Genomic DNA, 25,093 nt, shown 5'->3' with positions numbered 1-25,093 from the left:
ACTAGAAATACAGTTTTTAATTTCCTCTAGAATTTACTGTAGTTACCATGTCATAATAACAAAAGCAGATCATTCTTAATGTGTAAATTCATTTATTAATTTGAATAAAAATATATGATCCCCACCACACAAACAGGTAACTCTAAATCTACTTTGAAGTTGAATCAATCAGTAAGCATCTATTTGGAAACTATGCACCTAGTATCATATTATACCAAAGATAAGGCTCCTGTCCTCACAGAATATATGGATCATTGGTAATCAATCATTAACCCAGTGAATGTCATGATATATTGGGGAATATATTGGAAAACTAACAAATTTCTCTGGACATCATTTATCTTGTCCTTCTGAGAGACTTGTAGATCTAGATGAGATTAGTTTGGAAAAGGTGTCTTGTTTAGTCCAGAAAATCTTCACAGTCCAATATAGTTCTGGGCTAATCAGAGACTAAAGAACAAAGGTTCTTCTTTTGTTGTTTTTTTTAAAGATTTTTGGATGTGGACCATTTTTAAAGTTTTTATTGAATTTGTTACAATATTGTTTCTGTTTTATGCTTTGGTATTTTTGGCCCCAAGGCATGTGGGATCCTAGCTTCCCAACCAGGGAACAAACCTACACCACCGGCACCGGTTGGCGAAGTCTCAACCACTGGACCACCAGGGACGCCCCTATAAGTTTCTTATAAAGAAGTAGGCTTGGAAATCAAGCAGTCTTACTTTGAATTAGCATGTTTTAGTCAAAGGTATGGAATCAATGATCAAGTATCAGTTAGGAATTTCTGTAATGCCCTCCAATGCCAAGTGACCACTAATATTCTATTTCCTACTATGATGAATCCTTGATGAGAGGCAGAAGGCATAAAGAATATTGCCAGCTAGAAAATAAATTGCACTCCAATGTCTATGATCGCTAAAGATAAATCTTTTTTTTTAATATAAGAAACTCACTGAATCAAATGAATGCTAATTAAAGCAAATGTATTGTACGTAAAACTGAGGTAAGAAACCTTTAATTACGCAGGAAATCTGTGGAAGGATTAATCATTTTAAGAGAAGAATCATTTTTCCAGTAGCCCCACTGCTGTGAATGATATCTTCATGAGCCTGGGCCACCTTCTCCAGTGGATACTGGGGACCTATTACTGGTCTCAACCAACCAATTTCCATTCCAGCTTGAAGGGCTGCTGCAAACTGCTGAAATTCCTCCTGAGGAAAAGAAAAAGATTTTTCAGTAGAGGAACACATGACTTAATTTTCAGAAGCATTAAAATTTTTCAGAATCTAAGAGAACATTAAGAATTTCTCACAAATATGTGGCTTTTGTCAACTTGTCCAGAACTACAAAAAAAGTAGTTCTCTATAGGTTAACCATTAGTGCAATTTGTCTGTGGCGGTCTCAGTTTACAAAATACCTATCGTCCTGAAGTAATTAGTAATTGCAAATAGTATCTCCTTTCTCTTTCATAAGTGCCTTGGCTTGGAAAATAAAATTATATTGTCACCCTAGTTATCTTCTAGGGATTAATCCTTAACCCACTTAGTCAGATAACTAACTTTAACATCTACTTAAATTTTCAGTCTGCCTGACTAGACAAATTGTATCAATGTTTAAGGTACCAAAATCAGAGTCACTTCTTTTCCTACCTTGGTGGATGAATAGAGAGCAACTCCTATTATGCTAGATTCCTTTGCCATGGTGTCCCGAGGGTTTATTTCAATAGGACCCCTGCTGCCAACAACCTAGTATGAAAAACAACATGTCTATAGTTAAAGATGACTGCAAAATAGAGTTAAATTATGATAAAACTACAAAGTGGTAAAAAAAAATGAAATACTTACTATTACTCGTCCTCCATGTGACAAAAGATTCAAATCGTTGCTAAGATTTACATTCGCTAGCATTTCAATAATCACATCAACTCCTTTTTCACCAACAGATTTCTATATAATATAAAAGAATGCAGAGTAGATTAGGAAAAATAACTGTTATCATAGTCCCATATATTACAGAACTGTGTTTCAAATGACATAAGATGCTATATTTTAAAGACTAATAATGCAAATTTTAAGATAATGTAATTATATAGTGATGCTGTAATTCCAAGGTACTAGCCACAACATCTAAAATGATAAAGGTCTGTATTAAATAAATTGCTATAATGAAATAAAATTTGTCTAAAATTTTCAGGCGCTTAGACTCAACTTGACTATAAAGTACTTTTTCCTTAGCTGAAAATTTTCTATCTTCAAAATGTACTTCAATAGAGAAAGAAGGAACAAATCAAAAATCCAAAACTGGACATTGGGTTTCCCATTTTTATTAAAAAAAAACAGAAAACAAAAGAAAAAAATCACTGGCTGTTTGCTGTTGCAGGATTTTGTGTGTGTGTGCATTCAGTTTTGTTCTAAGTGGTCTACAATCAGCTTGGCAGACTATTTCTTTTCCTTTGGGCTCTCAGATGTTGGTTCCCAACATCTAAAACTGGCTCTTAAATAAGTTATACAAATCTACCTTACATTCATTTATTTTAACAAAAAAATGAATACCTGTGTCAGGCACTGTGAGAGGTACTAGAAATGCCAAGATGGACATAAGGAGCTCAAAACAAAGTGAGGAAGATGGAAAACACTACAATCTTCACTGTGATGTGATGGGCTAAGTACTATATTAGCAGAAATAAACCACAGGTTACGGAGGGAATAAAAGTTACAACTCTGATCATCTGTAAAGGTCAGAGAAAATTCCACAGAGATGATGACCTGGGCCCTGAGGGATGAGTAGGAGTTCCTTAAGTGAAACAGAAGGAAGAGGGGGCAAGAGGAAGTTAGACATGAGGCAGTCAGTCTGGACAAAAGAAACAGAAAAGCAAAGATGTAGGGACTAAGAGTGCAAGTTGGAACTGGAAAGCGGCCCAGCAGAGCTGGAGTACGTATTTGGGAAAGAGATGGGGGTGGGGGAAGAGGTGGGAGACAAGAAATTGCAAATTGGTTCAGACTGTGAAAACATACCAAATGCACGTTAAAAGATTTGGACTTTTGGGGGGCAGGTGTTCATGAATTAATTCTTGTGCCAGACACTGTTTTAGGCATTGGAGGTGCAGCAGGGAAGAAGAAAGACAAACATTCCTGTTCTCATGGGGCTCTCATTTCAGCTATTTCTGAAGACTTTTTTCTTTCTTTCTTCCTTTTTTTAAACAGAGAACCAAATAATGCTGGAGACACTAGAGAAGACAGAGGGGAGATTAGCTCAGCTGGGAATAATAGTCAAGGCTGAAGAAGATGAGGACTAAACTAAGTCACAACGATGAATGGAAAAGAGAAACAGACATATGAAAGGCATGTCAGAGATGACACTGATAGAGGAGGTGACCAATTTGATGGGTAGGAGGGAGAATGGTGATTGAACAACAGGGACAGGAAATGAAATGTGGGTTTCTGTCCTGAGAGACCAGATGAGTGTCAGTATCTAATAGGCTGATGGCGTGAAGCAATGAAACAGACCAGAGGCAGTGTTGGAAACCAGCAGTATAAGGGTGTGTGTGAGATGAATCAGGATGCAGGTGCAGCACCAGAGAAGATTAGAGAGCAAGGGGAAAGACCTAAGGAATACCAACATTTAAGTAAAATGAAGAGAAGGGAGACTGAAAATGAAGTCAGAGAAGTAAGAAGAGAGCCAGCTTCTAGCAGGTGTGGTCAGGGTCAAACAGGATGAGGACTGAGCCAAGAGCAGCTGCCTGGTAACTAGGGGCTTACCAGCAGCCCTGACAAGCCGTGTAAGCAGCTGGGGTGGAAGCAAAACTGCAGTGGGGGGTAAGGAATAAGAGCAGTAAGTACCCCTGACTTTTTCAAGAAATGTGGTGGTAAAGGAGGGGGAGGGGAGATAAAAGGTTAGGAGAATGTTTTTGGAGAATGAGAGAGACTTAAGCAGAAGGAGCCAGTAGAAGAGACGGAATTAGACTGCAAAACAGAAACATATTCTTAAAATAACTGACAATTTTTCATCTCTGATACTGGTATCATGAGTGCATACTCAATCAATTTTAGGTTCCCTCAACATATAACAAAGGAGTGCCTTTACTCAGTTTTTTGGCAAGATGATTCAGTGGTAATAAACTCTCGCTCATATTTTTCCTCAGTTTGTAATGACCTTATTTACACAGTAATCAGTACCTGGAATATACCAATTCTTTCTCAACATGAGCAAGTAGTTTGGGATTAGCAAAGTAATAGGTGTTTAGTAAACTGCTACTATAGCACAAATGGAGAACTTCAGAATCTGTTTGAATTCTGTTGCAGCAATGGAATGGATGCAATAATAACTAAATTCTATCTCGCGCTTTGGATGAGGTAGTGCTTACTCCTCCAAAGTATCCAGTAAACAAATAAACTTTACTCCCTAGGCTAAACAGATCCAGTTTTTAATCTGTGGATAACTTCTCTTCTATGGAAAATTTACACCAATAGAAATTATATTAAAACTACCTTTTAGTGGCCAGAGGTGGGGTGGGGGTGGGGGACGGGTGACAGGGGTAAAGGTGGGATCAGAGGTACAAACTTCCAGTTGTAAAATACGTAAGTCATGGGGATGTAATGCATAGCATGGTGCCTACAGTTAATAACACTGTATTATATATTTGAAAGTTGCTAAGAGAATAGATCTTAAAAGTTCTCATCACAAGAAAAAAAAATTGTATAACTGTGTATGGGGACAGATGTTAACTAGACTTGTTGTGGTGATCATTTCACAATATTCACAATATATATTAAACAAACAAACAAAAAAACTGCCTCACAGCTGCAAATACAAAGCTGTGGTGGCTTTACTTAAAATGTGATTTGCATTAAAGAGTACCAGTTTTTACAGCTATAAGCCTCTAGAGAGGCTATATTTTACTTAGTAAAAATAAACAAGAGAGAAATGATAGTGAAGGTTTGAAAACTAGACATCTCTGTTAAATTAAATCTTTAAAACACACATAAGCAAAACAAACAACTTTAAGAGGTAGTTGATAAAAGAACTTACAAAAAAAAGTTAAGTCTCCCATGAAACAAAATTTTACTTTTATAAAATTATAGAACAATTTTACCTTAATTTTATCAATGTAATTAGCTTCTTTGTGATTAAACACTTCGTGGGCTCCATTTTGCAAAACAATCTTTTGTCCTTCCTCAGTACCAGCTGTGCCCAAAACCTTTAAGCCATAAGCTCTAGCAATTTGGCATGCTGCTATTCCAACCTGAAAAACAAAATATGGCCCAACATTTTAGATTCTTTGCATCCCTGCAAACATTTATTAAATACATATAATGAACTTTAGGTTTTTCTAGGTTCTAGCTATTGTTAAGAAGTTTAAGAGCCTAAACAAAGAAATAAGAACAACAACAGCTAACTATTACTGAGCATTTATAATATGCCAGGTATTACACTCAATACTTTCTATGTATTGCTTCATTTCATCCTCACAAGAAGCCTATGAAGTAGATATTGTTATTGTCCCTGGTCCACGGATGAGAAAACTGAAGCTTATATATATGGAAACAGGAGCTGGACCAAATCAGATTGCAGAGCTTGAGTTTGTAACCACTGCACAAAATGTTCATTTAGCATCTGCTTTGTGCAAAAGATACAGGGTTTAAAGGTGATGAAAATGTGCTCACTGACTTCATACTTTAATTGTACATATAAAATATTACATAACAAAGGTAAGGCCTCTACCACTTAAGTGGAGGAGACAGGTACATACATGAGCAAGTTAATTTATTCATTAATATGATGAACGTTTATTATTTACTATGTGCAAGACATGATTCTTCATGCAAGAAACTTATGTTCTAAGGTAGGGGGAAGATAATAAACACATGAACAAATAAATGAATAAAGTAAATTCAGAAAATGAAAAGTACTTGAAAAAAATAAAATAGCCTATTGGGTTATAAAGAGATAGGGAAAGGGGCCAGTTAGGTCATCAGGAAAGGCTGCTCTGAAGAGGTGAGACCTGAATGAAGTGAGGGACAAGCATGTGACGGTCTGGGAAGCCTGCTGGAGATGTTGTAGGCAGAATGGTCATGGCTGAACCAGGAATGAGATTGGGACCTTCAAAGGTCAGAAAGAGGGTCAATGTGGGACTTCCCTGGTGGCGCAGTGGCTGGGAATCCGCCTGCCAGCGCAGGGGACACAGGTTTGATCCCTCACCGGGGAAGATCCCACATGCTGCGGAGCAACTAAGTCCGTGCGCCACAACTACTGAGCCTGAGCTCTGGAGCCCACTGGCCACAACTACTGAGCCCGCGTGCCACAACTACTGAGGCCCGCATGCCTGGAGCCCGTGCTCTGCAACGGGAGAGGCCGACGTCGTGAGAGGCCCGCGTGCCGCAACGAGGAGTGGCCCCCGATCGCTGCAACTAGAGTAAGCCCACGTGCAGCGGCAAAGACCCAATGCAGCCAAAAATAATAAATAAGTTTATTAAAAATAAAAAAAATGAAAGAGGGTCAATGTGGCTTGAGGGCGGGACATGTGGGACAGCAGAAGATGAGGCCAGAGGGGCACAGAGAGGCCAAGGCACACAGGGCCTTGGAGGTAAAGGCTTTGGATTACATTTAAGAGCCATGCAGAACTACTGGAGAGTTTAAGCAGGAGAGGCATATGATCCAAATTAGGCTTTTAAAAGAAATTCCAATTATATGAGAGGCAAAAAGAAGGTAGGGGGAAATGGGAGTAGGAAGACCAGGCCTTCCTCATAGACTGAAGGTGGAAGGTGAGGAAAAGAGAAAAATTAAGGATGTCTCCCAGGTCTTTGGCCAGATTAACTGGGTAGATTGACTGGGATAAGGAAGATTAGAGAGGATCAAGTTTGTGAGAGCATCAAGAATTCACTTTGAACATGCTGAGCTGTATATTGCTCACCTAACTGAAGATGTAAAGTCATCAGCTGAATATGGGTATGGGCTAGAAAGAATTCAGAATTGGAAACGTAAATTTGAGATTCATCAGTTTACAGATGGTATTTAAAGCCACGGGACTTGATGAAATCACTAGAGCACTAGATAAATGTGCTTAGTATAAAGGAGAAATAAAATTATTTTAGTAATATAGATAAAAGCAATTATGTAAATTGCAATACTAGGAAATACGTTTGACCACATGCCAAATGAATGGCACAGATAAGCGTCACATACATTTAGAGCAAGCTCTCTCAAACTTGGCACTATTGGGCCGGGTAATTCTTTGCAGTGGGGACTGTCCTGTGCAGTGAAGGATGTTTAGCAGCATGCCTAGTTTCTATCCTCTGGATGCCAGACTCCTTCACCCAGTTGTAACAACAAAAAATGTCCCCAGACACTGCCAAATGTCCCCAAGGGGGAGAAGAGATGATATAAAATCACCCCTTATTGATAACCACGGATTTAAAGGAAGGTAAAATGATTATAGATTGGGCATGATAGAAAAGAATTAAGGTGAAAAATGATGATAGAAATTAGTTAAAATTGTAACAGAATCACAGACTCCCAGGCCTGAAACAGACCTTAAAGACTGTACGGCATTTGGGAGTGATGAGCCTGAGCCCACTTGGGTTACGGTGAGGATCTGTCTGATTAACCAAAACAAACACTGGGAACTCACTGCCCACTGAGGGCAACAGACATTCAATTCCATGAAATAACAATACACTATGTGGTTAGCATGACTGATTTTTGCTACTTTAATTTTCAATTAAAAAAACAGGGGGCTTCTAATAAAACCACATTTTAACCTAAGAGTTAATGTAAATATACCTCCTTATGCTCTAACTACTTCAAAAGGGCACTCAGTAGCTATTTTAAAGGCGCTGTTTATTCTATTCTTGTCAACAATTATACTAACAATATTCCTTCAATAGATTATATACCATTATGTGTCAACTATTTTTTCTTCTATTTATTTTGCTGACACTAAAATAGGGTACTCCCCACCAACATATCTGAATAATAGCTGTGTTCATACATTCTACACCATTTTAAATACACAGCATAATCCCAAAGGAATTTGATTTAAATGAGGACAGAAAGTACAAACAGAAGCTAGACAAAGCCCAGCACTGGCTCCCTCTGATAGGGCAGGCAGGATCAGAAGCGCTTCACACACCAGGTCGCCAGCCTATCCCCGCCAGCCAAGGATTTAACAAACTCAGCCAGCACAGAGAACAGTGCAGACTCTGTCTTTTAAAAAAAATCATGGTGAAGCAACATGGCTTTTTACAAGAGAGTAAAGGGAATAAAAAGAGATTGTCTTTAAACTCTTCTCTCCCCTTCCTACTGAAATCTCTCCCTTTGATACAGAGCACAAGGGTAGCTCTCTGAAAGCCAAAGCAATTTAAATACATGAATGTTTGACAGATCCTTTAGTTATTTAGGGTTAAAGTTAATTTAACCCCAAAACAGCCTCTTCGCTGAAGCTAAACAAGGGGCGTTTTTTGCCAAGGTATGTCTGTCATATTTTCTCAAGCCCCAGAAAGACAATCCTGGTGTTTTTTGGTAAACAGTCTGATCTGTGAAATCCTTCAGAATTAATCTATTGAAGGTACACAAGAAGCTGGGTGTGAAACCTGGTGATACATTCACGTTAAGTAACAGATATGCAGAGGTCTGAATTCTCTGTTTGTATTATCTGGCCACTTTTAGAGGTGAATTCACATTTTCAGGATGCCTCTCATTATTCTGGGAACAATGTGCCATTAATAGGTTACTTCTTTCCATCTACTCTCTGGAGTACACAGTGCCCCGAAAGGGTTAACCAGCTTCCTCAAGGTGAGCCATCCAGCCCCAGGCCCTGTATTTTAAAAATACGAAATCTTGTCTCCAAAATTTCTAAAGCCTTTATGTGCCAGATAGAGGTCATGTGGATTTCTTGTTAAATTCCAACCTCAGAGCTCTAACTTTTCCTCTAAGCTCTTCGGAGGCAGATTGACAGCCAGTATCTTGAAGAGGTTTCTGACAGCCTTGCGTTGAATGATTTCACTGCAGGGCTGATTTTATAAGTTCTGAGTACCCCCCCAGCCCCATTAGCATTTTAAGCCATGGGTTGTGGTGTGAAGGACACAGCTGTATACTGTGCACCCCACGAATGTCATCAAAGCGCAGCAGGCGAGGAGGAAGGGAGCTAGAAAGGACGAAGAAGACTCGCAGTGTGGCTTTGCAGTGCTGTCTGGGGCAACAGCGGTAAAGCTTTAATGAGCCTTAGTTTCCTTATCTAAGGGAATGTGGAATTTACATTAACATTAAAGAACTGTTTAAAATTCTAAATATTCTTATAACATTCGCTACTTGAAGAGAAAAACAAAGCCAGTTTATCTTGGTCCATACCCAACACAGGTGGAAAACCTAATGCATACGTTTTTGACCGGGTAATCTATTGAATTTATTAACCAAGAAATGCTAAACTAATGACAGGGAATCACCTTCAGAAGACGGAATTTAAAGAAGCCTCGCTACAAAAAGAAAAAAAGCACCCTTGACTATATTTACAAATTTGGCTTTTAAAAACAACTTAAAGAAATACAACGTGAAACGCACAAACGTAAGCTCTTTTAAAAATAAACTTAAAGAACAAATACTTACCCCTCCACTAGCCCCATGAACCAGAACACTTTCTCCAGCTTTCACACGGGCACTGAAAAAGAAAGCATAGCTTCATAGCCTTACTCTGGAGCTAATTAAGCTCAATGCTTGTCAAAATTCTTAAGAGAACTCTACCCTCAGTTCAACTAACACTTACCCAAAGAGGAAACTCATCCTGATATATAACCCAAGACATTCTCCAAGCTCCACAGGATCAAACAATGGTTCTTCAGAGCCACAGATAAAAGTAAACCTTCAATTCACTTATTCATTCAACAAATGTTTATTGGGAGTCTATCACGTGCCAGGTACCGTTGGGATGCCGGGATCACGTTATTGGGCTACCTTCTCAGAGGCCTTGTTGGTGTGTTAAGTGAAATTGCTTCACCTAGAGGAACTGGAGTCTGCCATTCATTCCCACAGAAAGTGTCTCAAAACAGGGTCGTTACAGCTCAGTCTTTATTCCACGGTAAACACAGTAATACCCAAGTAAACACAGCAGCTACTGCCTTCCTTCTCCATGCCTCTGAACATCTGGCTGCACGGCCTCTAAGCCCTCGTTTCAGGAAGCAATGCTGAGTCAGCGATGGTAAGAGTATGAAATACAATAAATCCTGTCACACAGGTTCCCCTATCAGCCCCTAAAATGTCCAGACCCGCTGGTGAAATGACATATTCTTTTTACTTCTGGTTCATACCACTGTTTTTCTATTACACTGAAAACACGGAACGTGGAACGTGCAGCAGGACAGAGAGGGATGCCTTATCATTTCAGATGGACAAGTGCTGGTGTCACAAGCCAGCAAGCAACGTGCGATCCGGATCTGACGCCCAGCAAGGATCCTTTACCTACCAGGACAATAGGGCGTGGCCACCCTGTACAGACATTATGTTCAACCTGGGAGTGAGAACACGGTAGCCTGGACGCCTGCTCAAGCCCCCGTGCCAACAGCTGACAAATGGCAATTGTGAGTCAGTAAATGAAGTTTCTCCAACATGCTTGCTTGGAGATGGGGGGTTGAGGGCAGTGAGTTAAACTGAGGGTTTGCAATGATAAACTGAGATAGGTATTACCAAAACACTTGACATTTTAAAAAGTAAAATACAAATGTAAGGGAATAGGATTACTAATGTTACGCTATGGGTCATGAAATACTTCCCAATGATTTTTTTTAAATCTTATAAACAACTCCTCACACACTAAGCACATTCTCCTAAACCTCTGGGCCTGCAGTGGGCGGAGAAAAAGCTGGCTAACCTTCTCCTGGATCCCCATGGCTACGATCCTGCTATCCTTGTGTAGGGTCACTGTGATGGTTAATTTTATGTGTCAGCTTGGCTGGGCCATGGTGCCAGATATGGGTCAAACATTCTGTGAAGGTGCTTTTTTGGATGAGATTAACATTTAAGTCAGTAGACTTTGAATAAAGCAGATTATCTTCCATAATGTGCATGGGCCTCGCCCAATCAGTTGAAGGTCTTAATAGAACAAAGACAGACTTCTCCCAGAGCAAGAAGGGATTCTGTCAGCAGATTGCCTTTGGATTTGAACTGCTACTCTTATCGGGCTCTAGAGCTTGCCAGTCTCCCCATCAGATTTTAGACTCACCAAGCCTCCACAAATCAATCTATCAATATACACATTCTGTTGGTTCTGCTTCTCTGGAGAACCCTAACTAACAGTCCTCTGTCCCTGGGGCCCACGGCAGGCCCGGAGCACGTGGCCTGGCCTTCTGTGCTGCTGTAGTTCCCCATCGTAGTTACTGAAGACTAGGGCCTGGCACATAGGCTTCCTCCTCCACCCCAAATCCAGCCCCAATCTGGGAGATTTCAACATTCACGGGAGGAAAACCGCAAATCACAATTCCTGAATTCTCCTCTGCTTTTACCACTCTCTCCCTACACCTGGTAGCCACCCCTAACCATTCTACCTGAGGAATATCAGACACTAATAAGCGATATTAACCTCCTATCCTGATTCTGTAAGCCCACATTCTCTCGAAACTTCTTCTTCAGCTTCACAGATTGCTGTCTCTCAGCTGCTCCTTTTCTGCCCTCGTGCTGCTCCTGGCCTCACTTCCGTCCCTAGTCAGCCTGGACCCCACGGTACATTGCCCTAACTTCTCTCTGTCTTTCTCCTTCAGCGTCCCACCTCCCTGCCCACAAACTTTCCATAATTACACCACTACCTCTTCCAGGCTTTACAGATGAGTTCTCCTTTCGATCTGAAGCCCATCTCTCTATCTCTGTCCTAAGTCCTCTCCTTCTTGCCTTGCTCAGGATCTTGTCCCATCTGCCACTCCGCCCTCTCTTCCAAGCCTTCCATCTCTGCCTCTCTGACAGATCCTTTCTCAGCTACAAACATGTCCAAGTCCTGTCCATCCTTAAAAAAAACCTTTTGCTCCCAAACTCTCCTCAAGTACTCTTCTACCCCTTCCTGCCTGTCTCCCCCGCTTTTTAAGAGTAGTCTCCATTCAAGAATCGATTTCTTTTTTCCTTCCTCAACCCACTCAATCAAGCTTCTGTCCACCACTCTACTGAAAATGAACTGACGAAAGCCACCAATGACCTCCTAATTGCTAAGCCCAGCTGGTATTTTTTCCTAAATAGCCCTCACTGCTGCATTTGACAACTAGCTTACCTCCTTGGTAGCAACATCAACTACTACCCCTAACACTACCCACACTGACTGTACTACTCACATGCTAAGAGCTTTACATGCATTAATTACCTCATTTAATTCTCACCACACCCCATGAGGTACGTGCTATTATTATCCATGTTTTTCAAGTCAGTAAACTACAGTTGAGACAGGAAAGCAATTTGACCAGTAGTAGGTGGAGACAATACTATAACCTAGGTCTCCCTGTCTTCAATACCTATGAGCTTAACAGATGTTTACCAGACATGGTGACTCTGGACTCTCTTGCCCTTGGGATACACTCCCTTTGGTTCCCTTAGGACTCTGTTCCCTATGTTTGACCACACTCTTCAATGTTAATGCTCACTAAGGTTCTGGTCTCACTCCACTGTTCTTCTCACTCCTTGAGGGATTTCAATGACTTTCATTTTGTCAGCTCTCATCACATGCTGACAACCCCAAATTTATACCTCCAAGGTTCAAGCTTCAGACTCTTTCATCCGACAGACCACTGGACTTCTCCATGACGATGTCTGTCTTAGTTTCACATCCAAAACTGAACTCAGTTTCCCTTTGAAACTTTTTCCTCCTTCTCTTTGTCAAAGTAAACATTACCCAAGTTTAAATCTTTAAGTATTCTTAAGCTCTTTCTCTCCCTCATTCTCCACATGCAGTCACCAAATATTTCTGATTTTACCCCCTAAACAGTTGTCCTTTCCTCTCCATCTCTACCACAACCCTTGCTCTAGCCCTTAAGTAGTGCTCCTAGAGGGTACTTCTATAAGACCTTCCCATCTCTTTCTCCATTCCTGTCATCAAATCCATCCTTCGCATAGCAAATAGGTGATCTTAATGAAACACAAATATGACAATATCACTCTCCTGAAAAAAACACTGTATGACCCCCCCAATCCCTTAAAGAAAAATGTGTGAGCGTTATAATCTAGCTTTTTATTATCTGAATCCCGCCTATTTGATAATGGCAGCTAACATTTATTGAGAGATTACTATGTTCCAACCTTATTCTTCAGCACTCTTTGCCTTGAAATCTTCTATCTAACAAAAGCAAACTGCTATAGCTCTTTCTCCCCAGATACCATGATGTTTGCCCCCCACACCAACTCTTCCCATTGTCTAGGACGCCCTCCCCACTCCCAGCTACCCTTCCCCAGGATAAGTCCCTCTGATCCTTTTCAAATATCTAGGGAATTTAATTACAATATAGATTCTCAGGTATCATCCATGGAAACTGACCAGTGGGTCTAGGGTAGAGCCCTTTTAAGTTGCAGCAATTAGCTTCTGGAGCTGGATAACAAGATTTTTGAACCGTGGCTTTAAAATAATCCAAGTCTTACATCTTGCCAGGAAGCCCTACCTCATCACCTCAGGCACATCCCTTGTGATCCCACAAATCCCTATGCACATCTCTACCACTGTCCTTTCCACATTATACATCGATATTATTACTCTTTCGTCTCCCTCCCTTACTAGGCTGTGAGCATGCTGAAGACAAAGACAGTGTTTTGCTCTTCTTTGTTTTCTTCAGTGATTAGAACAGTCTCCCAAATTAGCAGTTTCCGCTCCATAAATCTTAATGGGAACCAAATGGGAACCAAAAAGGACCGACAGTGGACGGGTGGTAGGAAGCATAAATTATATATTATCCTCCTCCAGTTAATGTCACCCTCCTCTAGTGCTGATTATAAAGCTGACAGAGTGTGTTATTACCTGTGAAGCAGAGCTCGATAAGCAGTAAAATACGGGATCCCGATGGCAGCTCCTTGTTTAAAGTCCAGTTTTTCTGGCAGTGTGTAAACAGTGTGATCGGCTGCCAGAGCGTACTCTGCGTAGCCCCCAGAGATTGTGCTGGTAGTGAAAACCCTGTCACCTTTCTGGGGAAAGCAATAAATTAATAAATCTTTAGGGATTAAAAATGATGTCAAAATGGGTACGATCCTTTATAATGCAACCTTTATAACAAGAAATAAATGAGCATTTATATATTTTTTTCTACATCCTAAGGTCTCATAAAAATAACTTCAAAATACTGAACAGTTTTAAATGTTTTATTAATGGGAACTAGTAAGAAGTAAAATCAAGGGAAATAGGAAAAATAAAAGAAAGAATGTCCAGCATGGTCTAATAATAATGTTGAAAACTAACCTTTATTGAGAGCTTGCTGTGCTAGGCACTGCATTAAGTGTCTAATGAGTATTATCTAACTTGATCTTCATGACGGCCTATGAGGAAAGTACTTTCATTATCTCCCTTTAGATAATCCCACTACACAGATGAGGAAATTGAGGCACATACAAGTTCAGTAATTAGCTCAGATCAAGCAGTTAGTAAATGGCAGTTAATATAAACCTTTTTTTTCTTTTTCTTTTTTTTTGGCCCAAAATACTAGGGAGAAGAAACAAATAAAATGTAAGGTTTCTTCCACACACAAAACACCTGTTCTAAATCTTTTCCATAGATTTGTTTCTGTATTTCCCTCATTTTTCATGCATACACCAAAAAGCAGGCAACTCTGCCTGGATGCTGACAGCAAAGATGAGCCAGGACAGATGTCTTCAGCTGTCACAGCACCAGAAACATGAAAACTCTCAATAAACGTCTGCTGGGTCCTTGCTACTGGAAAGCAGATGCATGACTGAGGGTAAGGTAAGGCACCACACAAGCACTACAGGCCTGCCCAAGGTAACCTGCGCACTAGGGAAATTAGACTGCCCAGTACAAGCACCTCTCCTAACTCCTATTTCTATTTTTTCTCCATAATACATGGAAATCTTATAAGATTTCTTTTTAACTGAGCATGAAATAGGCAACAGATTTGTTGCCACCTATGTAGAATTACAGATTCAAGAATAAATATATATGACAGTGTACACACACATATACAATAGTTTACAAAGATACAGGAAAATAAAAAACACCTGTAGAAAATATTTTTCATGTTACTTGTTTTGCAGGTCAGCCTAAAACAAAACTTAGTGGCCAAGTTTGAGAAAGAACGGACTTCCATTCCTTTCAGTAATATAAGAGTATACCGTACAATGATGAAAATCATTATCATTTTTTGCCTCTTCTCATTATTGCCCCCCTGCAACACACACACCCAAGATAAAGTAAGAGAATACAGTTTTTCATAATCTATTTCACAGGTCTATTAAAGAACTAGCCTCAACAATCTCAATGTAGTAGAGAGAATATGAACATTAGAGTCTGCCATACCTACATTCAAATCCCGGCTCAGTCATTTATTAGCTGAATTCTATGTCAGCTATGAATTACAATAAAAGCTAACTCCTATTTCTTGAAGAGAAAAAAAAAGTAAATATTCCTTGGAATAAGCAAAACAGTAAGGTAATAATTCTCAATATACTTAAATTTGCCCTATAATAAAGCACTATGTGGTGAGGTAGAGATAAAAAAGGTTCAAAAGGCATCTAGGAGTCAAAGACAAGCATCACTGCTTAACAGTGTTGCCTGAAAATGGTCAAGTATGACTAACTTAAGATTAATTCTGTTTTTACAGCTTAAAAACACATTGCATTGATTTCAATATAATTCAAACCTGTTCTGAGACTCCACTATGGAAAGTAGTACTTCAAGTTCTGTGATGGATATTAATAGCAAGACACTCTCCCTAATCTCAAGCTTCTTAAACGTTAGGAAGAGGAAAAAAAAAAGGATAGAAATAATTACAAAGCAAGGCAAATATGATAGGCCATCAGAGATAGGTATAAGAGAAAGAAAGGAATTATTTCTAAGTTGAAGGACTCAAGAACAGCTTCACTGAGAAACTAGTATTTGAGGTAGGCTTTGAAGGACAGAACAAGATCTTGAATTGAAAACCAGACCTGGGAAAAGTCATTATGGGTGAAGGAAACAAAGTACGTCAAGGAACAGTGGCAGGAATAGGTGCTGAGAAATCACCAGCATTCATTCCCAACGAATAAGTAGTTTAATGTGTGGAAAGTAACAGTTTCAGCAGATAAAATGAAAAGAAATGAAAGCTGGAGGGTAAAAGCCCTTGAACCCATGTTTATAAGTTTCAGTTTAGTTCTGCCACGCAGAAGAGCTAATATGAACAAAGACACAGAGATGAAAGAGCATGGGGTATGCAGGGAAGAACAAACAGTTATTACTAAAGAATAAACTACAGGGTGAGAAGGAACGGGAGATAAGAATGGAAAAAGATAGGTGGGGGAGAGAGCACGAAACAGTCTTCTTTCATAACATAAGCAGTTCCAGCAGTACCTTGAAATCTACAGAGAATTAATGCAAGAATTGTAACAGAGGTGTATAACAATCATAAGTACATTTTAGAAAATTACTCCTTATAGAGCAAGGATGGATTCTCGGGGGAAGAAGGGAGGGTGGTAAGTTGTATCTATTATAGAAATCCAGGTAAAGGACCATGTAAGATAACTGGAACTACACTACAGGCAGTGGGGAGGAAAAGAGGAGAGAGGAAACAGTTCCAGTAAGGGAGAGCTGAGTGAGGGAGAGTGAATGGAGAGGTAAGCCTCAAATCCCAGATGTCACCAAGACAGTCACACAAGAGAGCAGCAGATCTGCTGTGAGAAAAGATGAGCTCCCTTTTAGACACAATGAGTAAGAGGTTCCTGGAGGCTGTCGACGTGGGTGCTGTGCCCTGCAACACAACCTTCTGTGAGGATGTAAATCCTCTGCATCTGCACTGCCCAGTAGGGTAGCCACTAGACGCCTGGGTCTATTACGCATTTGAGTAAATGAACTTTTAATTATAATTGAATCTGAATTTTAGATAGCCACGTGTGGCTAGTGGCTACTGTATTTGGACAGCACGGGTCCAGAGCTTATCAGAAGATTCTAAGCTAAAGATATCACATGTGATAATGGAAACCAAGGGCGTGTATGAGACCATCATGAGGGAGAAAATATAAAAAGCAGAGTCTAAGTAGGGACGGCGAGCGCTGGGCAACACCAAGATGTGAGGAGCATGCAGAGAAAAAGGGGCTTGAAAAAGGATGCCCAGAGAGGAAGGGCGAGAGAGAATGTCACAGAAGCTGAAGAAAAAGTTTTTTTTAAGAAAAAGTAAGTGGCTGAGAGTGTCAAATGTCACAGAGAAGTCAAGAGAGATAATGACATAAAAGGGCCCATTAGCTCCAGCAATATAGAGGCCATTAGTGACATGAGCAAGCATCGTTTCAGTGGAGCAGTGGGGGGCAGAAGCCAGAGTGCCACAGGCGGAGGAGTGGAAAGCTGCAGGAATTTGCCGGCTTCCTGGGCCCGGGCCACGTTAATCTTCGCTGTCTCAGTTCAGTTTTGGTAAATGTGCTGCCATAGTTGAGCAGGTCAAGGAATCATGAGGAAAGATGAAAGAACACGAATATACTATGTTTTTTATGACTTTTGGCACATAAATAACGAAAGCCCTGATCATAACATTTTCACTGACTCGGTCACCTCGGTCTGAGTCACAGCTCTAAAAATGTAGAGCTGACCTTGCATTTTTTCATCTTTTACTTATTATTCAAAAGAATTAGCCTTCCCTTTATTCTGTGAAACAAATTTTATAGAAGGAATAAAAAACTATGTTGGCTGTGTATTACCAAGAGTTAGGAAATAGTATAATTTCCTTGCTTCTTTTCTTTCTTTACGTATTTCTGTTAAATCAAAGGATCACAGTTCAATTCTGCAGGGATATGGAAACACAGAAATGACCTAGCACTTATTCCCAACAATCAGACAAGCAAGGTCTCTGGATAAAAGGTAATTTCTTTTTTGACTAGAGGAGTCCCCCAAGTGGCAGAAATTGTGTAATGGGGCCTTTTAAAGACTTAAACACAGACACATTTTAAAGCTACGTTAAAATGTTAAAAAAATATATACATATTAAGCTAAAATAGGAATAATTAAAAATGTAATACCTTGAAAGCAGATACACTCTCCCCGACAGCTTCTATTATTCCAGCCACATCTAAGCCAGGAGTATAGGGAAGAAGTGGTTTTCTACTGTAAGTACCAGAGCGAATATATGTGTCCACTGGGTTTACACCACATGCTTGGACTTTAATTAGAACCTGCAATAACAATGTACTTTAGTTCAAACAGAGCATTTAGGCATTCATTCAGCATTACGCTAGGACTGTAGTGATTATGGGAGCTATAAAAATGGTGAGGAAAACCCTGCCTTCAATGAGCTCACGTTCCAGTTTTACAAACCAACATATACACACACTATAATATATAAAATAACTAATAAGAACCTGCTGTCTAGCACAAGGAACTCTACTCAGTACTCTGTAACGGCCTATATGGGAAAAGAATCTAAAAAAACAAAGAGTGGATATATATATATGTATAACTGATTCTCTTTGCTGTACACCTGAAACTAACACTACATTGTAAATCAACTATACTCCAATAAAAATTTAAAAAATAAAATAAAATCTGAGTGCACTCATAAAAAGAAAAAAAAAGACACGACAGAATGGTTTATGTGCTATATTATAAACATTTGGGAAAAACAGTGGTGGAAATATGAGCGGATGTGTGGCAGAGACCACTATGTGCTCATCAAACCTATTTCCTCCTCCTCCTAGGCAGGTAGGAAGAATATTCCTTCCTGGCTCCTTCACAGTTACGAGTAGCCAAATGGAATGTGAACAAAAGTGACGAGAGCTACTTTCAGGCCTGGCCCACAAAGACCTTCCTAGGCAATTCACATAGTGTCTCCACCCTTTCATAGCAACCTCAGAAGAAAGGTGTTGAAGGTGGCAGGGCCACATGATGGAAGAAATCCAGGTCCCTAAATCACTTTGGAGGAGAACTCTATCCACCAACATTTTAGAATTGTGGAATTTAGTGAATGAGACATCATTTTCTACTGTTGAACCCTTGACGTTTTGAGGCTACATCAACAATAGAAGCTAATTTTACCTTAACTGATACAGAATGATTACTTCTGCTATAAAAGTAAGGAAAGGTCTTACAAAGGAAGTGTATTTGAGCTAGGTCTTAAAGAATGAGTAGAAATTCTTTCAGAATGGGAGAAAAAGGCTATTTCATGTTAAAGGAATAGTATGTGCAAAGACAGAAGGAATGACAGGACCTCTTGGGGAAACCAGATAAAGCTTGTGTTGTTACAGCAGTCTGTTGAGAAGGAATGATAAGAAATAATCTTTGCCAAATTATAGCCACACTGTAAAAACTCTCATAAGGCTTGCTAAGGAAATTAGACTTGAGAGCCATAGAAGGTGCAATAATAAAAATACACAATTTTTATTGAAAAAGTATATTGTTGAAGTCACTGGAAATGATTAAACTCTGCATTTAAATTTTCTTATATGTGAATAAGCATGTATGCAGAAGAAAATTATTTTCCCCATGCATAAAACAAAGATCATGACTGAAAGTCTGTAATAGAATAACTTGTTCAAACCTACTTATGACTCCATTCAGAAAAATCCAATTACAGAGATGATTCTCAACTTTAAAACTTTTCTTATGTTATTCCTTTTCATACATTTACTTCACTAGTTAGAATTATGTTAGCTTTGTGAGAGCTTATAGATGCAAACAGTGTAAACTCTGTCCTAATTCAATGTCTTTATAAAGCATTGTGAGTTTGCTTCTTTCGAACATTAGCTTGATGTGCTAGAGACACACACTCAGTGTAATTATCGCCTGTTTTTAAGTAATGATTTCCACCTGATGGTCTTTCGGAATTGGTATGGCAACATTCGACTGGAGTTTTAGCACTTCTGGTCCACCAAATTCAAAGACTCTAATAGCTCTCATCAACTTCTGTCCAGTCGCCATGGTGACCTAGATACTAAGACAAAAAATTAACATATTGTCATATTGTATCTAGGCTATCACTATGTTCTTTCCCCTGGAGGGAGAAGATCAAACAATTTTTCAAACAACAGTTTAAATCATGAGCTTACCACTGATCTCATTTCATGTTTGAGGACCTTTCATCTTACAAATCCTTCAGCTATGAAGCAAAGTACTTCATATTACTTCCTGTAGGGATTTAGTGCCTTCAACAAGGGAATCAAACATACAAACAAAAACATCTGGATAGGTGAAGCATGATACAATATCTTAGGTTTCCTTTGCTGTAAGCTTGGGCTGCAACATCTTGGAATTCTAGGAGCTAATTTAAGTTTTCTTAACATTAGATAAATAGATCTTCTTTTGTTAGATTATGTAATATTTCAAATACAGAAAGAAATATAAAGAATATAGTAAACATTTACCTGCCACCCAGCTTTAACAAATCTTAACATTCTAAAAACCTAAAACATGTAGATGTAACCAAAGCCTCCTGTACCCATCCCCAAACCCATTTCTGTCCCACAGTTTTAAGAGATGACTATTCCCATAAACTCAGGGCTCATCCTTCTCAGGCATGATGTAATACCACTGCCACATGTATTTGCATTGGTAAACAATATGTGCTACTGTTATTGTTTTGCATGTTTTCAAACTTTATTTAGATTGGATCATATTGTACTGAATTCTGAAACTTGCTTTTTCCTCTCAGCATTAAGTTTTTGAGATTTATCAATGTTGAAACATTTAGTTTTATGAAGTTAATTCATCTTAACAAAGAAAAATAAACATTAAAAACTAAAAACACTGCTTTGTATGTAATCTTTTTTAATCACGAGGGTAAATTATAGTTAACCTTTCTCTGCTACCACTGTTAATATTGAAATGAAAAGAAAACTCAAGAGTTAAAATAAGTTTAGAAAAGGTAAAGAACATTTATATATAGAATTGGATAACTTTGAAAATCTTATAGAGATGCAATGAAAGGGCTTTGACTGATCTCCATAATTTTATTTGTGTGCTATGACAATTTCTTGAAATTAACCATATCAAATATCGTTAGACTCTGCCACCACCGGGAACATCTTTGCTAACTTCTGGAATAATCATATTCACTAACCACGAGCCACTGAAACATCAAAAAGAGTTGCAGAAACTAGGGCTTGAGATGAAAGATCTTTACTGTACTGCAGTTCAACACAGGACTCCTCAGAACAGAGCCCATGCTAACTATAAAGTAGCCTTCCATGTGTGAAGGAAATCAAAGCACTTTGATGGTATTAATGGGAAGTTCTTGATATAATTAATCAAAAGTTGTGTCATTTTAAAACCCTTTATTTAAAATGATTTAATATAGTACCTAGCACAGAGGAGAAAGTAAACTCTCCATTGCTAAAAGGCTGTTTAGCAATGACATATCCTGAAGGGCAGCCCTCTTATTAAAAAAAAGGGGGCAGAAGCAGGCATAAGCCTCCCTGCACTGTAGAGCCCCAAGCAGTCCTAGGGTGAGAAGTCCTGTGCAGGGAGCTAGCACCAGGAAAAGGCAGCTCATGCCATGCCTACCTAGCAGTCTCACTACTGCATTTTTATTTGGGTCTTCACTCAAGCTGAGTATTTCTTAGAGAAGAAAGTGAAATATATACGTAAAGAAAATAAAACAGAAAAAGAAAAGGTTGCACAGATCAGACTTTTCCACTCTGGAAATAAGATAGTTTTTTTGGGTTTTTTAATTCTCCTTTTTGTTTTCAGCATGGTGTTGTGGAAAGAGTGTGGGCTGTGGAAAGTGACAGCTCACAGTACGAATCCCAGATCTATCCTGTACTAGCTGTGTGGTCTTGGGCAAGGCAGTCACTTTTTTTGAGCTTCTTCATCTGAAAACTGAGTTCCACTCAGGGTTACTATGCAAGAGACGGCAAACATCAAGCACAGAATCTGACAACTGTTTACTCCTATATATAGTGATATCACAGTTCCTTTCCCATCTATTTTCTCCTTTCCAATTTCTTATTCGTTAAAATATCTTTGGTTCTATAATTCTATAGTCATCTTTGATTTAATGTGACAATATTTACAGTACTCTTTTTGTAAAATCAAGTCCTTAGCCTCAAAGACTTCACAGTCCAGAGAATCATGTAAACAAAACACTAATACCAAACATTGGTTGTTATTCATTCAACATGTATTTTTTTTTTTTCAACATGTATTTTTTGAACGTTAACTGTAAGCGAGGCACTGTACCAAACTCAAGAGAGCACAGAGGGCAAAGAGAACAAGCCCCACCCCTCCCCAGTGCCTGCTCACTCCGCCCTCATCTCCCCCCAACGCGCACACACACCATGTTAAGAGGAGTAGCTCTTTTACCTACTTCCTACCTATTTATTTCTTTCAAGCTCTCGCATCTACCTTTTCACCAACAGACATCACTGGTACCCTCAAAAAGCTGTAGCAATAATAAAAGCAAAATTAACCTGAAATAGGATCTGTCAAAAATATCTAGCGCATACATTTTTTTCCCTCACTTTTGGACATTTGCTAAGTTGGAAGAAAAGAACAAAGGAATGAGGAGACTCATCCTTAATCCTGGATTTAGAAGACACCCCCTGCTTTGCCCAGTACTACACCTTATCCTATGGAGCTCGTAAGGAAACAGGGCATGACGTTGACAGCTCTGACTCCTACTTTGTTTCTGGCGATCTTACTTCCCCCTGAGCCTTTGCCACCATGATTGATCAGGCTCCAATCTGCACTCATTGCCTTTGAACCCCCTCAACTACCCACACAGGATCATCATCTGCTTCATAATATAGGTACTATGCTAAAAAAAAATAATAAAAAGAATAAAATAACACAACACACTAACGGTAATTACAATTCTTAAACCCTTGCGATACCTGATTTCTTCTAAAAAGCACATCTTTCACACCCATTGATATAATTTTCACAATAGGTAGAAAAGCAACAGTTATTAAAACCACCATTTAATTGTAGGCAGAAGTGGAAATAAAATCACCATCCATGTTATGGATGAGAAAACATTCAAGGGGTTAAGAGACTCACCAGGGTCACACTGAAGCACAGCTGGAACCCAACACCTTAAATGTTGTTAGGTGTTTTTTTCCCCTTACTGTAAAATCCTTTTCATCTCACCCTTTGAAAAACTGGCATATAGGACCTTTAATTTCTTAGAGATTGCAGGTAGCATTACATATTTTATGATTAAGGTATCTGCTCTGAGTCTGAAAATTTTCAAATGCCCATAAGTTAAGGGCTCTACTAGAGATACACAGGATGTGATTCTATTAGGAAAACTAATAATTTCCTTATCTGTAAAATGGGGCCAATACTCCCTAGCATAGGATCCTTGTGAAGATGAACTGCAACAGCGCATGGTGAGTGCTTCAGAGCACGCCTGACATGCTGTAAGCTCTATTATTCAGAGTAAATCATTTGCAGTCAGCAGCAGGCTTGTCACACTGCTTGTGTTTTTTAATCAAGCCTATACTTCAAATAGGTTTTTCTATTTATCAAATATAAACTTTAAAGAACTAGAGCACCTCGGTTTAATGTTGGTTTTACTTTTTACCTCTGAAAGGTTGCCAACCATACTTTGCAAATGGAGGAAATACAGAATTTAAAATTTTTCCTCAAACAGTGATCTTTTCCAAGCTATACTTGAATCCATGTGGCTTAAATGAAAATTAAAGAGATAGGGAAAATGTTGGAAATATATTTTCACACAAAATGAACAGATCAATTCACAAAGCCAAAGCAAAGGCATATCATAAAAGCAAACAGAAAATTCTTAAATAATTCTTAAGTAAGAATTTCTGGCAAGAAAAAACACTTGGAAAGAGAATCAAGCATTACAAAATGTGCTTTTGATCAAGAATGACTCATGTCAGCATATTATTTATTATTCTTAACCCAGAAAAAATTTTAACAATTAAAAGTAGCCACAGAAACGTCTCTTCCTGGCCATGTGACCTTGTCAGGTTACTTCAGCGGCCTGGATCTCAGTACCCACTTCTGATAATACGGGGTGGAGGAGGAGTTGAATAGATAATTATTCTAAACCCCTCCAGGTATTCTGAGGAAAAGACTGGATGCAGCAGAGCTGGTGGGATTTACTACTGCTGACCAGACACTCACGGAGCAGCCCAGTGGCTTCAGTGGGAATCACACTGCCATTTCTACTCGTTGCGGACTAACAGTCCAAACCTTAGCGTTTCAGTGGTTCAATCATTAACACACCTTTCTTGGTCACTGAGATAAGTTTCCTCTAGGAACTGCGTAAATATCCCATGATGTGTTCACAGGGTGTTTTGTTAATTTTCTTTCTTTTGAAGATTCTTCTAGGTGGGAGCCGTGGTGGGGGGGGGGCGGGGGATGAAAAAAATCTACACATTTCTCTCCAAAAGTAAGACGGCAACTCTGATGGCAAAGCAGGAGGAGAGGCCGGACAGAAAGAGCCCTGGGAAACAGGAGCCTGAAAGGAGAAATTGGCTCCTCCGGTTGCCTGTGGCGGGGGTCACAGCAAACGCGCGCGGCCGCAGGAATCCAGATCCCAGGCCGGGCCGAGGGGAAATCTAGCGGGAGGACAGGCAGGGGGAGGGGGATGCGGGGAGTAGCAACGGGCGCCCCGCCGTGGGCCCCGAAACGCTCATCCTGCCAGAAAGCAAAGCCAGGCTCTCAGGACCAGCAAGTAAAACTGCCCTGGTGATTGACGGATGACCACCTTGCAGCCCCTGGAGGGGAATAACTTCGGCCACGAACACCTTATTCACTGGTTCTAGGGGAGGACGGAACGCAGGACAGGAGCGCAGCCAAAATCCGGCTCGGTTCCTTTTGGACGAGCGCGGGGGAGGTCCGCAGCCTGAACTAAGGGGGCTTTTTAAGCCACTTACCCGGTTCTACAGTGGGAAATCAAAATCTGTGAGCGTTCCCTCAGGTTCCACGGAAAAAAGGCACCGGCCGGGTCGTCCGCGGCGCCTTCAGGCTCCGCCTCGCCCCGCCCCCGGGGGCGGG

General features: G+C 39.8%; 1 protein-coding gene across 4 annotated transcripts; it reads right to left on the bottom strand.

Moving 5' to 3' along the window:
• Positions 1 to 913: 913 nt before the first annotated feature.
• On the bottom strand, positions 914 to 25,093 carry CRYZ (crystallin zeta). 4 transcript variants are annotated; one of them, XM_082421011.1, is made up of 10 exons: positions 24,973 to 25,080; positions 24,320 to 24,420; positions 19,940 to 20,063; positions 18,157 to 18,309; positions 13,967 to 14,130; positions 9,598 to 9,649; positions 5,090 to 5,239; positions 1,842 to 1,943; positions 1,647 to 1,742; positions 914 to 1,208 (listed from the first exon to the last, which is right to left on the bottom strand). In XM_082421011.1, exons 3-10 carry the CDS (start codon positions 20,048 to 20,050, stop codon positions 1,044 to 1,046), a joined length of 993 nt encoding a protein of 330 aa, XP_082277137.1. In that variant the 5' UTR covers positions 20,051 to 20,063; positions 24,320 to 24,420; positions 24,973 to 25,080; the 3' UTR covers positions 914 to 1,043. The 4 variants fall into 4 exon arrangements, with proteins under 4 accessions (XP_082277137.1, XP_082277136.1, XP_082277138.1 ...); XM_082421010.1 differs by lacking the exon at positions 24,320 to 24,420 and adding an exon at positions 20,179 to 20,274 and having other exon boundaries at positions 24,973 to 25,073; XM_082421012.1 differs by lacking the exon at positions 24,320 to 24,420 and adding an exon at positions 20,179 to 20,257 and having other exon boundaries at positions 24,973 to 25,045.

Source organism: Balaenoptera physalus, assembly GCF_965194825.1.
Source record: "Balaenoptera physalus genome assembly, chromosome: 1".
NCBI classification, from domain to species: domain Eukaryota; kingdom Metazoa; phylum Chordata; class Mammalia; order Artiodactyla; family Balaenopteridae; genus Balaenoptera; species Balaenoptera physalus.
Note: the sequence above shows the minus strand (reverse complement) of the source record. Positions and strands in the feature narration are given on the sequence as shown.